The sequence below is a fragment of the Myotis yumanensis genome, unplaced genomic scaffold, assembly GCF_028538775.1.
Source record: "Myotis yumanensis isolate MYYU_CA2020_CCGP unplaced genomic scaffold, mMyoYum1.0.hap1 SCAF_7, whole genome shotgun sequence".
Taxonomy (NCBI): Eukaryota; Metazoa; Chordata; class Mammalia; order Chiroptera; family Vespertilionidae; genus Myotis; species Myotis yumanensis.
The window spans coordinates 28,938,519-28,952,876 of NW_027223758.1; the positions used below are offsets into that span (position 1 = coordinate 28,938,519).

The 14,358-nt window shown below is 36.8% G+C and overlaps 1 protein-coding gene across 3 annotated transcripts in view; it reads left to right on the forward strand.

The window, feature by feature from the left end:
* GPCPD1 (glycerophosphocholine phosphodiesterase 1) overlaps positions 1–10,751 on the forward strand; it is a 57,200-nt gene extending 46,449 nt beyond the window's left edge. For 2 of the 3 annotated variants that reach the window (XM_070419949.1, XM_070419948.1), the window contains exons 16-20: positions 1,038–1,103; positions 2,359–2,495; positions 3,215–3,350; positions 3,756–3,916; positions 9,532–10,751. In XM_070419949.1, coding sequence (XP_070276050.1) covers positions 1,038–1,103; positions 2,359–2,495; positions 3,215–3,350; positions 3,756–3,916; positions 9,532–9,721 — 690 coding nt within the window. In that variant the 3' untranslated portion in view covers positions 9,722–10,751. Of the gene's footprint in view, positions 1–1,037; positions 1,104–2,358; positions 2,496–3,214; positions 3,351–3,755; positions 3,917–6,707; positions 6,768–9,531 lie in introns of all 3 variants that reach the window. The other variant, XR_011472113.1, reaches the window with a different exon arrangement.
* The last annotated feature ends 3,607 nt before the right edge of the window (positions 10,752–14,358 follow it).

The following is a 14,358-nucleotide window of genomic DNA, read 5'->3' on the forward strand; positions in this document are numbered from 1 at the left end:
AAATGCCATTTAACAAAGAAAAACTAAAAAAAAATGAGTTCGCGTGTCACCTCTGACATGCGTGTCATAGGTTCGCCATCACTGGTATAGACCCAGGGCTAGATCCCAGGTCACCAGGCTACCAAGCTATGTTCTTACTATTACATTGTCTTTTTAGTGTGCTTTACTTGCTGTTATAAAATCAAACATCATACGTATTATCTATGTTAAATGGTTTCTAAACTTTTGAAATAAATTGAAATTAAAAACACAATCTGTTTCAAATTCATTTTGCCTTGTACATGTTTCTGTATTTGCCCGGCCTTCATGTTTGAAGACTAATCAAGTCAGCTCTTTGTAGTGGTATAGCCTGGCTTTATAATTTCAATTTTATTTTCTACTTATGATGCCAAAATGGTGTTATTGCAAAATGTCTAGATAACTTAGTTTAAATAAGTTGACACCATATTATTTGTTCATTTATATACTCATAACCTTATTTATGAGCCTTGGCATAATCTTTCATTTGGAGATAACATCTTTTCAGGGATTTATCAGCATGATATTATTAAGCATCACCACCTTCAAAAAAGTTAGGAAACATAGTTTTTCATATAACCATGACTTAGTATTAGTATATTGATATACTTGAATAAAATTCAGAAAACACAACAAATGTCTTCTTAAATCCTTGAGGTCGCATAAGTTTATTGCGGTTCACTTTGGATATCCAGTAGTAACGGTGAGAAGAATTTTAGGTTAAGGATCCATCTTTGTGGTAGTAGTGATCAGTTTTCGCAGATAGTACCTAGGACTGTTGCTTTTGCTGTTTAATTTCTTTTGACTCTCTTAATTTAATTAATGAGATTGTCATTTGAGTATAAGAAAAGCTAGTGATTTAATGCTGAAAGCATTTTATTCTTAGTAGTGATATGTTTTCTTACAGATTGCTTTTTTTAATAATTTTGTTTTCTCTCCCCCCCCCCCCCCCCCCCTTATTCTACCATTCATTTCACCAAAAATAAAACAAAATTCACCACCAACAAACAAAACTCTAGGTTTTAGAGTCTTTGCCAGAAGATGTAGGGTATAACATAGAAATAAAGTGGATCTGCCAACAAAGGGTAAGTGATTCTTTGTGTATTCTCGTCTTTCCCTTTTCCTCTGTGTTTTAAATACATTCACTCTTATCTTTTTGCTTTAATGGAGTAAGTGAAACTGAAAACTTACTGTGGTTTCTTCCAGTAAGCACCTTTTTAATAAAGCATATTTTATTTATTTATTTTTAAATGTTTTTATTGATTTCAGAGAGAGGAAGGGAGAGATAAATGGAAATATTAATGATGATAATCACTGATTGGCTGCTTCCTGCACACCCCTTACTGGAGCTTGTGCCATGACTGGGAACTGAACCATGATGATCTCATTCATGGGTTGATGCTCAATCACTAAACCACACTGGCCAGGCACATAAAGCATATTGTATATACTTATACTAATTTGTGGCTACTTAAAAGTAGTAATGAATGTATTATAGTAGAAATTTCCATATTCATGTGTCTCATGTGCACGTTTATATGGGTGGTTTCTGGATATGCTCATAGGTGAACAATAAGAACACTTGGCAGTCAGAACTCTATAACTTTGATTAGTTTTTATTTTATCTTCTCCATCTAAACACATAATAATGTCCTAAGCAGTTTTCTATTAAGTGCTAGTAGCTAGTAATAATTAACCAGGAAAATAAATTTTTACAAATGTGTTTTAAATCATTCCCAGATTTATTCATTGTTTTGTTCAATAATTATATATTGAAAAGCAGTTAAAGGCCAGGTATTTTCTGAGTGCTGGGATCAAGTAGTGAAAGAATAAAGCCTTGCCTTCCTGGAACCTTTATTCTGGTCGAGGAGAACAGCTATTGAATTTATCAGATGAGGTTACTTGATAGGCCTAAGATCCAAAGAATGAGAAATTTAACTAGTAATTCTTATTTACCAGGTTTTGTTGTTGTTTGCAGTGAGTTAGCAAATGAAGTGGAGCCCTTTTGTCCTAAAGTTTATGAAGAATATATAAAACTATTTAAAAAGTCACAGTAGATTGCAAATTTCCAGTTTTCGTTTTTATTTATCTTATTAAAACAAAAGTCTATTAATGGTATAATTGCTTTGCATATAAGTGTCTCTATACCTGAATTATGATAGCTGCACCGTCACTAAGTAGCAATGTGTTCATGGGCACGTCATCTCATCTTCCAGGTCTTTGCTTTTCTCATCTGTAAACTAAGAGTTGGACTAGGTGTTCTCAAGATTTTTTTTCCTAGCACTGTGATTCCAGAGTAGTTAATGGCTTTTGTTTTCCCTATTTGCTTCTTCTACATAGGATGGAATGTGGGATGGTAACTTATCAACATATTTTGACATGAATCTGTTTTTGGATATCATTTTAAAAACTGTCTTAGAAAATTCTGGAAAGAGAAGAATAGTGTTTTCTTCATTTGATGCAGATATTTGCACAATGTGAGTAATAGTCATTTTTCCCTCATATACTCTCTTACTGTAGATAGGACTTAGTGTACAAAGATTATGGTTGGAGGTGGGGAAGTGCCCAGACTTTACCCTTGATTTATCCTCTCAGAAAAGTTATATATATTCTCACTTCCCTTCAGGACTACCTGCTGGGATGCCCTTCACTCCTGTAAACTCCATACCCACTGGGTCCTAATGCATCATACCCTGTATTGCATGTAACATCTTCCTTACCAAATTATAAGCCCTTAAAGGCTTTCTTTTTTTTTAAAATATATTTTATTGATTTTTTACAGAGAGGAAGGGAGAGGGATAGAGAGTTAGAAACATCGATGAGAGAAACATCGATCAGCTGCCTCCTGCACAGCCCCTGTTGGGGATGTGCCCACAACCAAGGTACATGCCCTTGACTGGAATTGAACCTGGGACCCTTCAGTCTGCAGGTCAGTGCTCTATCCACTGAGCCAAACCAGTCAGGGCCCTTAAAGGCTTTCTTGTTGCCCATTTCTGAGAATACTTTAGCTCTTGTATAGAAAAATTAAATTTTTTTTAATTTTTTGTCTGAAAGGCAATACACACATGTTAATGGTGATTATATCTCAGTAATGGGATTATGCTTGGGGGGATCTTTATATATTTTCTAAAGCTTCAAAACAATATATTATAATTATCTTGCCAATGAAAAGCATTTTTTAAATTGTCTCTTTTAGGGTTCGGCACAAGCAGAACAAATATCCCATATTATTTTTGACTCAAGGAAAGTCTGATATTTACCCTGAACTCATGGACCTCAGATCTCGGACAACTGCTATTGCAATGAGTTTTGCACAGTTTGAAAATCTACTGGTAAGTTATGTTTGAATTTCTTAATTTTCATTTTTTAAAAATGCGTTTTAGAGAAGAAATAAAGTTTCATGTTCCATTACACATCTAATTGGTTAGTTTTGACCTATTTATAGCAAGCAGATAGTTCTACTTAAAAATGAGAATTTTAGATCTCAGAATCAAAGCAATTACTTGAATAAAAAAATATATATATTTCCTTGAATGCCTACATTAAGTAAGTTTTGTGGTTGAGTGGATTTTATGATTTGTCTAAAATGGCTTAATAATGTAAGTTGTGTAAGAAAAATTATACATTGTCTTTTCCTGCCCACTCAACTTTGGAGAGCACTGATTTAGAATATGACCATTTAGCATTTGCAGTCAATAAGTTACTTTTTCATGAGTAATTTATTTTTCTCCCATTAGGGGATAAATGCACATACTGAAGATCTGCTCAGAAACCCATCCTACATTGAAGAGGCAAAAGCTAAGGGACTAGTCATATTCTGCTGGGGTGATGATACCAACGACCCGGAAAACAGGAAGAAATTGAAGGAATTTGGCGTTAATGGTCTAATTTATGATAGGTATTTGTTTTTCATGAAAAACTTTCATGAACTGTTAGCAAAAAAGTAGCTTTCATTTTATAACATACATACTATTAAACTTAGTTAAGTTAAAATTCAGTAGCTCAGCCTGAGGTTTATCTTAACATTTGTCAGTGGAATTTTTCATACTTTGGAAATCACATGGGAAGCTTTTTCTGGTGACTGGGCTCTAAGTTACCTTGAGGGTGAGGTGACGTGTGCCCCAGAACACTTCAGTCTGCACCAACTTTCTTAATGATCTTACCCAGTTCTGTGGCTTTTCATACCTTTATATATTCCTAAATTTTTATATCTCCAACGCAGATCTTTCCCTTGACCTCTGTCTAAACTTTTTTTTATATATAAATATATTTTTATTGATTTGAGAGAGGAAGGGAGAGGGAGAAAGAGATACAAACATTAATGATGAGAAAGAATTATTGATCGGCTGCCTCCTGCATGCCCCCCACTGGAGATCTAGCCTGCAACCTGGACATGTGCCCTGACCGGGAATGGAACTGTGACCTCCTGGTTCATAAGTCAACACTCAGTCACTGAGCCGTGTTGGTTGGCTCTTTGTACTTTTTTTTATCTAGCTATAGATTTAACCGATTCCAATATAAATGACAACTCTGTCTTTCCAGTTTCTCAGGCCAAATCCTTAAAGTACTTCATGATTCTGTTCTTTATCTCATATCCCAAATCCAGTCAAACAAAATCATGTTGATTCTATCTTCAAATATATCCTGAATCTATCAACTCACCATGTTTACTGTTGTCACTCGCAAGCTACCTCATTTCCAAGGTGCATTATTGAAAGAGCCTTCTCACTGACCATTGCCTCCATCCCTGCCCCCCTGCTGTCTGTCTTCAGCACAACAGCCAGAGGGTGCCTGTTAAAATCTCGGTCAGATCATGTTACTGCTTAAAACCTAAGAGTAAAATTCCGGGTCCTTTCCTCCCCACCCACCTCTCCCCGCCAATGTCAATGTCTCAGTAAAGTCTTCCCTGAATATCCTAATTCAGATAACAACTGCCATTCACAGTGAACAACTGACTTTTCTCCCTAGCATTTACCACCATCTGACATAATATTTTACTTGTTTATTTTCTGCCTGGCCTCCCCCACCCCAGTACACCCAACACAAACATAAGCTGCATGAGGGCAAGACTCTGCCTGTTTTGTTCATTGCTGCATCTTCAGAGGTTAGAACAATATCTGATACAGAGTGGACTTCAAATATTTGTTGAACAAATCTTTTTATTTTCTTTTTTTGTAAGTTCCCCAAGTGTTTAGATGTAAGTTTGAGTCGCTAATCTGAGAAATGAAAAGGTTGCTTAATATAAAGACATGGGGTTGGAAAGGATGTTATTTACTCTGCTTGCTAATACTTGCGCAGCATCATGCAAAGAGTAAGTGATGAACTTCTTACCAGTCCTGCTTTAAAAAAAAAAACACCTTCCTTGGATTTAGTTCATATTACTGCTTGTCCTATAAAGTTATATCACTTTCTTAATAAAACTTTTTTTTTTTTTTTTTACCATTGTGTCTGAATGAGTCTGGTTTTAAAATTGCAGCTCAGATAATGTTTGCCTTTCTTTTAACTACTTGGTTAATTTTGCTTTAAGCAACAGATTTCATAGGTCCTTTTAATAAATATATCCAACTAATTAAAGGAAAAATAAAATTTTAAATCAACAATTTGAAGGAAGTGTTTGCTTTAGCAAAAATTTGAAGATTTTTTTGTTTCTTTGAGGAAGAAGAAGGAATGATTGTAATTATTTTGGGGCAAGAAAATGTATTGTGAGGTTATACCATGTATAACTTTGTAGGGTATACACATTTTAGGCAGACCCATCATCTCAAGGGCCTTACTTGTTTGGAGCCAAATACTGACATGTAATTGAGAACAGGAAGATGCTATGCAATATAAATAGCCCTAAAGAAAATGAGTTCTTCCTGGCCCGAGGTCAATAAGAATCATTTTAAAGAGGAAGCATTGAGATGGACTTGGGGGTGTGGTTAAATTTGTTTTGACAGGATATGCATTTTAGGCAGAGGCTAGAACATGAATCAGGGCAGGACTGTGTTGAAGGTGTGGAGGATTTTGAGGAGACACCCAGCACTGGGCTCCTGCTAGAGTCTGATGACAGGTGAGGTGGGTTGTGTTAGAATTGGTTTTTACCCTCGAAAGTTTTTTTAAAATTTTACTCAAAGCAGTACATATGTATGCATAACTATTTGTGTGTCTGTGTGTGTGTGTGTGTGTGTGTGTGTGTGTGTATATGGCTTAAAATTACATTATATATGTATATATTGTTTAGAAATGTAAATAGTTTTGTAAGACTTAGAATTTATAATAAAAAACAGCAGGTCCTGGCCGGGTAGCTCAGTCGGTTAGAGTATCATCTGATACTCCAAGGTTTCTGGTTTGATCCCTGGTCTGCACACATACAAGAATCAGCCATTGAATGCATAAATAAGTGGTACAATAAATTGATGTTTCTCTCTCTCTCAAATCAATTAATCTGTCAATAAAAGAGGCAATCCCCTACTCCTGTCCCTTTCATTGTCTCTAGCTGAGTTCCTATGCTCTAATTTTTTTAAGCTGTTTCTTCTGGTACTTAATGTGCTTATGCTATAATTTTTTCATTATCAAATTTTGACATTATATAGGTTTTGAATGATTGTTGATTCATAGTCTTTCATTCATTTTACATTGGGGAGAATTATGATGAGGATGGGTATTTTAGTTAATCAGGAACTAATTTGTTCTCTTCTTTTACAAAGGAATTAACACAGTAGATTCCCATTTCATCATGGTTTTATGATATATTATCATATAAACCGGTACGTTTGATTTTCTGATATTTGGAATTTTTGTATTTATGATAATAACGGAGATGGCCTTTATTTACCTTTCTTGAATGGTTTGATTTTTGGTGTGGAGATAATACTTGCTTCGTAGAGTAAATTGGGCAATGTCCCTCTTTTTATAAAAAAATTACTGTGTCTGCTCAAATAATTTAAAAAATACACTAACACTTTTAAAGAACATTATCATTAAATTATGAAGTCCCCCATGAGCCTCTTTCTAACTCTGTTCCCTTATCTCCTCCCTCACATATAACTGCTTATCAAATTATTATTCTCGTTAACATTTCTTTTAATTCTATCGCTAAACAATATACCATTTGGTTTTGCATGGCTTTAATCTTTATTTGTATTTTGTTGCATGCAGCTATAATCTGCCCTTCTTCATGGCTGTAGAACATTTATGGTTTTATGTGTCTACTACAGTTTATTCTACTATTTGAGAACATTTTGGTGGTTGCCAAGTTTTTGCTATTACAGCGTTTGCTGTAAATATTGTTAACCAGGTCTAGAATATATTTGTAAAATTTCTCTAGGGCAATGACTTTCAAACCTTTTTGATCCCAACCCAATTAGATATGCATATTACGTAGCAACCCAGTGCACACAGAGATTAAATGTTTCTGCAAGCATTGTGGCTGGGCATAAAACTCCATGTTAGAAATCATTTCCTTAGAATTTTAGAAATAGTTCTCTGTTACCTTCATAAGTCCAGTGTTGCTGTTGAGGATCAAGAAACCATGTTCATTCCTGTTCCCGCACATATGGTTTCTTTGTTTCCTGTCGGGAAGCTTGGAGAGTCTTTGTCACCAGTGTTCTAAAACTTCACAGAGATGGGTCTTATGGGTCTGGTTTCACCCATTGTGCCGGGCACTTTTAGCCCTGTTAGTCTGTTGAAAATGTGAAAAGATTCAGGAGTTGCTTCTTAGATTTTTGTCCCTTCCATTTTTCTGACTTTTTAAAAAATCTTTGTCTTTTTGCTCCACTTGGAAAGATTTCTGCACCCTTACCTTTTACCCATTCTATTGAGGTTTTCACATCTGCTGTTGTGTTTTTCATTTCCAAGGACTGTCTTTTTTCCCTAATGCTCTTTTTTCTGTATGTGTAACATCCTGTTTTCATTTTATGAAAGTGCTATTTCTCTGAAAGCAGAAGTTTTTGTTTGTTCTTTTGGAATTTTCTTCTCTTTTACGCACCTGTTAGAAGTTTTCCTCAGATGTTTGGAAATCTTTGGCTGCTTCTCCTAAGAGATTGGAATCTACAAAGCTTGTTGGAAGCCGGAGTGTGTTAACTTGGATTTCACTATGGGTGATCTAGGTGGCCTGTTTGATCAGACCTCTGATATTACTAGATTTAGAAATTTACATCTCTAATTCCTTGGTGCTGCTGGAGGTTTTGTAAAATGTCCAAACCCTCACCTGGTCGAGTCCCCTATTCCAAGAGATTTCCTGCCTAATGCTTGAAATAACTTCAGTTAGTGTGGGGGAGGGGCAGTCTTGGGGCAGGGAGTTAGGAGGGATTTAACTTGCTGCTGCTTGAAGTCTTCACTCCACTCTCCCTGTTTCAGCCCTTTTCCCTTTCACTCCCAGTTCTGGGGAAATTTGGTGCTGCTTTTAACTCAACCTTTGCATTTTTCCCATTACTAGCTTGTGATTTGGCCTTTTCTATCCTGTTAAAGTGAAACACTTTACTATACTTTATGATCCATCTATTTTTCAGCTCTCAAAAGTTAGTTACTGTGTCTCTGGTTTTTCCCATACTCATGAAATTTTTTTTAAATCCCTTTGCTTTATTTTTTAATGGGCTGGGGGGGAGTATGGGGAAAAGTCAAGTTAGATGATTCTGTTCAAGTTAGATGATTCCTTGACCCAGATGTCACTTTTCATTCTCTTATATGTCTTTAATGAACAGAAAGTCTTTGTTTTATAATAGTCACATATTTAATAGGGTCAATGCATATTTTTATCTTGTTTATGAAATTTTTCCCCACTGTGATATCATAAAGATTGCCTTGTGGTGACTCTTACAAGTTTCCTGTCTTTCATAGTTAGGCATGCATGGCCATGTTATCTGCTGATCTGCAGTGACAGTGCTGCCACCATCACCTGGGGCTTTTCTGTGCCTGGTGACTGGGTATATCTGCCAATATTGCATAGTTTTAGCATGGTTCTCAACCGGGTGAGAAGTTCTCATCTTGGTCTTCGTGATTTGAAGTCAGAATTGGGTATTAACTCCAGCTCTGCCTCTAAATAGCTTCCCGTCTGTAAAATAAGACATTGCCAATTAATTGACTTGGAGAGAAGATACTTGAAGAATCACCAGTAAGCTACAGATTTCATTTTCTGATTCAGTTGCTTTCTAATCAGCTCTTTTGCGCCCAGGGCACAGAGGAAATGCTGCTATTCTGGATTATCAGAAAGACAGGGGAGAAGAGAAATACTTTCAAGTATTGGGTGTCCCCAAAAAAATGTATACACATATTTTGAATAATTACAAAAAGCAGTGTTTATTAAAATACATTTCATTTTAAAATTTGAGCTATCAGTTGTTAAAGTGTATATACATTTTTGGGGACACCCTGTCAAACTAGTGCTTATACATCTTTTTTAAAAAAAGATTCTTGTAATATGGATGTGCTAGGCATTCTGTAAACAAATTCTTCTAAAAAGGTTAAGTCAGACTGGTCTTAAGTAAACACAAATTACCCTATTTTATGTGTTTTGTGTTTGTTTCATCATAGGATATATGATTGGATGCCTGAACAGCCAAATATATTCCAAGTGGAGCAGTTGGAACGCCTGAAGCAAGAATTGCCAGAGCTTAAGAGCTGTTTGTGTCCCACTGTTAGCCACTTTGCTTCCTCATCTTTGTGTGAGGAGCCTGGTATCCATGTGGATGCCAACGGCATTGATAGCATGGACAGTGCTTAGTTTTTATGGGGCAGAGGCCATCTGGGGGCATGCACTGCTGTTCTGGGTATTCACTTTTCATGAGCATTGTTTATCTATGCCTTTTAGTTTCTCAGTCCAATGAAGCAATAATGAAGTATTTTACTGTTTCACTACAGTTCTTGCTAGAATTTCAAGTATGCTATTTAAATCACTTGGCCAGGTATAATTACCAGTCAGCCTCTTTACAACGAGAAAATGTATTGGTTGGTAAATAATTTAAACTTTATATGTAAGTGGATAATGTTAAACAAATGTCCATTAAAAGCATAGCACTTTGAAATTAACTGTATAAATATCTCATTTACTCTTCTTACAGTTTTTCATTCAATCAGGCCTGAAATATTTAGCACTTGAGGAACATGACTGCATAATTATACCTGACCATGGGAAAAATAAGTACCTCAAATGCATGCATTTGCACTGGTGATTCCAACTGCACATATCTTTGTGCCATCTGTGTATATATGTATTTTTTACATGGACTGACATGCACATCTACCATTTTCATTCAGTATGAACCTTGAGGCTGCTGCCATTTTTCCATTTAACCAAACCAATGCCTGTGTAAACAGCCTAGAGGTGATCCTTGAAAACTTGTTTCACAAATTGTTTTGCATAAATGTTAAAATTTTTTAAATGCTGCAGGGTAATTTAATGTATAAAATGTTAGAAGAAGTATGTATTGCATACTTAGTAGAGTAGATCATTATGTGTAAATTCTACTCAATGCATGCTTTAGGTTTTAAGCATGAGATTGTACACGTTTACCGTAAGTCCTTGCATCTGTGGTGCTAGGTAAGTGTGAGAAGGTGTCAAGGACTGAAAATAAATACTTTGTTGCCTAAAAAAAGGCCTGTTTGCAGGCATTTAAAATATGCTTATTTTAGGTCTCTCTCACTACCTATTACACACTTTTGCTTTATGGGTTTGTTTTGTGTGTGTGTGTGTGCTGTGTGTGTTGTACAGTAGTTAAATCTCCATGCAAAAAAATAAATGTCCTGAATTCTCATATTGGTATTCTTTATTGATTAATGTATATCATGCATGTAATTTATTTAGAAATGTAGGAGATCCGACTAAATGTATAGGCATGTTTTGAGAGTTATGCTAAGGATTCTTTCATTAGAAGCTGATTGTTTATGGCATAACTGTAATTTAAGAGTGAATGTTAAATAAAACGCACAGAATTATTTTCTTCAATATAAATTGAAATTGCAAGAAGGTGTTACTTTTGTAGAATTGGTTCTATAATATTATGAGAAATTGGAATTTAGAGTCTACCCTAAAGAGATGTCTTATTTCCGTCTACCTTTTACTGCATATTCTTCACTAGGCAGTTTATTCATGTATTGACATATTTTGGTAGTAGCTGCAAACCTAAGACTTGGAATTACACATTGTATCTTTTTATTTTTTAAGCCAAGCAATGCAATTTTGGTCAGATCTTAATTGTGCGAAGATAGGCTTTGAAATTGTATGGTATTGTGTTTGTTAACACTGATATTTAATGGAAAATAGTTTCGGAAATGGAGTCTTCTGCCAGGACTCTAAATATTTTCCCCCTACATTGAGTGAGATTCTCCAACATTTTGGTGTGTATTAGGTGCCTTTAGAAAACTCCTGAAAAAAAAACAATTTTTTTTTGTTTTCCTCATCTGCATACTTGTACAATACAATTACCATTACCTTGTGGTAACTTGATTAGCCGAATGTGTGCATTTCTAATCCTGTTCGTTGGCTCCTCCCCTGTGCCTTTCACGTTCCAGCTCCACTTTGAAAACTTGCAGATCATAAAAGGCAAAAATGGGGGAAGGAGGAGAGGAGATGTGGGTTAGGGGGTTTCCTGAACAGTGTAATTTTTTAAAAATATATATTTTTATTGATTTCAGAGAGGAAGGGAGAGGGAGAGAGAGAAACATCAATGATGAGAGAAAAATCATTTTTCGGCTGCCTCCTGCACTCCCCCTACTGGGGATCGAGCCTGCAACCCTCGCATGTGCCCTTGACTGGAATCAAGCCCAGGACCCTTCAGCCTGCAGGCTGATGAGCCAAACCAGCTAGGGCTGAACAGTATCATATGCTGAGAAGAGCTTATAGCCTCACTGCTCACTTTCCTGTAGATGATTAAAGCATAGCAAGCAGTGTCTCCCCTTTATTCTCGGACTAAGTCCAGGCTTTATCACTTGTTTTGCCCTGTGGACTCTGCTCCAGCCACACACTGTACCCGTGCTAGGCCCTGGCCACATCATGCTCCCTGTCGGAAGCCTTGTGCCCTCTGCTGCCCACAAACACCTCTCCTTGCCAGATTCATTTCTCCTTGAGCCATCGAACTCTCTGCCCTGAGCCTTTGCGAAGCTCCTTCAGAAGGGATGAATCTGTCTCCTGGACTCTAGCCGTGTGGTCGTACCTTGATCATGTGCATCACAGGACATTGTGGGTAGGCACAGTTGATGTTTGCCACACCTACCAGGATGCGGACTCTTCCAGGGCAGGAAGCTTATCCTACTCACTTTTATTTCCACAGTAAATGGAACATAGAAAACAAATGTTGGAATTATTGAGATAATATAATTCATAGCAAATGTCCTCTTGAATTAAGAGATTTAGTTATGTTCACTAAGAATGTAAACTTTGAATTACATTTTGACAATTGGAACCGTTTATTGATGTCATAGAGGTATAATGTTAAATTAATTTATATTTTCTGGAAATTGAAATGTCTGATAAAATGCCGCCATTCTTTGGTATTTCCTACTCTCTGGAATTATGTACTGTAACCGACGGATGTAAGTGTGAGGAATGTCAGTAGTGCCTGAGAGCTACCATGGCCACCCTTTACCTCACTCCCTTCTTCTTCTGACACTTGTCTTCCCCTCCAAATCCCATGTTTACGCCTACCTCAGCCCCCTGTCCTTGTTTGAAATGCCTTCTGTTTTCCTTCTGTGTCCAGCTCAGGTGCCACCTGCTCCATAGAACTTTCCTCAGCTTTTAATCAGAATCATGATGCAAACAAATGCAGACAGCCTCAAACTCTACTTCATTTTGCAGCTGAGGTAACAAACCCAGAGAAGTTAACTGACCATGTTGGGACTAGAACTGGGTTTTGGGACTATGCTGTCTTCATAAACTATGCTGCCTTCTGAGTTCTTGTGGCATCTGTTAGCATATGCTTTCTAAAGTCCAACTTTTTATGTGCCTGTTATTTTCCTGATAAGATTGTAAGCCCCTTAAGGGCAGGGATTTCTTTGCATTTCCAACACTACTGTAGTGTTCTATACTTAGTTATGAACTAGATAAATAAATGGCGGTGGCAACAACCCTAGTTTCTTAATTCAGATCGCTTCACAGTATACATTCAATTTTATATGGCATGCTTGGCCATATTGTTGAGTGTGTGCTCACATGTGCATGTGTGTTCATGTATATTTGCATGTTGACACATGGAGTTCTTATTCTGCCCTGGTTGGTTGAGCTCACATATTTGCTTTACTAAAAGCTAGTTTTCTACCTCATGCTGAATGAGGACATGTATGGAAATAAGTGAGGACAATTGTGGAAATAAGGTATGGTTTCCTTTCCAGTTGCCTGGTTGCCCTTTCTGGAAAGTGCTGCCTTGAATAGGACTCATGTGCCCAGTGGGGTGGCTCTCTTATGAGTGCTGATGGGCCATCATTGCCCTCTTATCTTGGCGCTTTCTCTTCACAACTTACCTGCATGTTGTCGATCACGTTATTACTGGTTTGGTACTCTAGAGTGACAGTGGAGTCCTGTTCATTTAATTTGGATATAACTTATTTACTCTAGCATTTTAGGTTTGGTTCATGTACTTCTGGTGTAGAAAACAAATTATATTAGAAATACTGCATTAATTTTGTATTCATGAGTGGAAATTCAAGTAGAATCTCTTAGTGGGTTTATATAGTCTGAGAAATAGATTTGAATGTTTAAAATGCAAGAGAGCATACGATTAAGATCATATGAATGTGTTGGAGGTGAGGAGAGATCCTGGGATGGAACAGACTTCATGAACCTCAAGCTCTTACTGAGTGGAGAAGAGGTCAGAATTGCTGCGAAGCCAATTTGGGTTATAGCCTTTGTGACCTCAGAGGCCAGGGTAGTGTTCATGGTGTATTCAGGGAAGATGAAGACGCCATTCCAACAATGGAGAGGACATTTGAATGCCAGAGGCTTTGCATCCTTGTAGGAGATAGAAGTATACTAATGATTTTAAGAGGAAATGACGTTAAAAAGTATTTTAAAATAGTGAAGAAAGTATAGTACAGCAATAATAAAAGAACAGAGGTTAAATTATCTAATCCTCTACTAAACTGATCCAAACTGAAGTGTGGGTGGAATGGGTGAATTGAAACTTACTTGCAAAGCCAAGCTACATAATTTCACAGGAAGAAAACTAAAAGCCTAGTAAAAGCTGCGTGGCATCGCATGATTTCAAGAGTATCTCTAGCCAGACCTCTCCCAAGCTCCAGATTCACACATCCAGCTGTCTCTCCGTCTCCACTGAGAGGCTTAATGGGCGTCACGTTTACTGTACCTCAGCTAAGCTCTTCCTCCGTCTCTGCTTCCACCCCATCTCCAGTGTTTTACGTCTCAGGAAG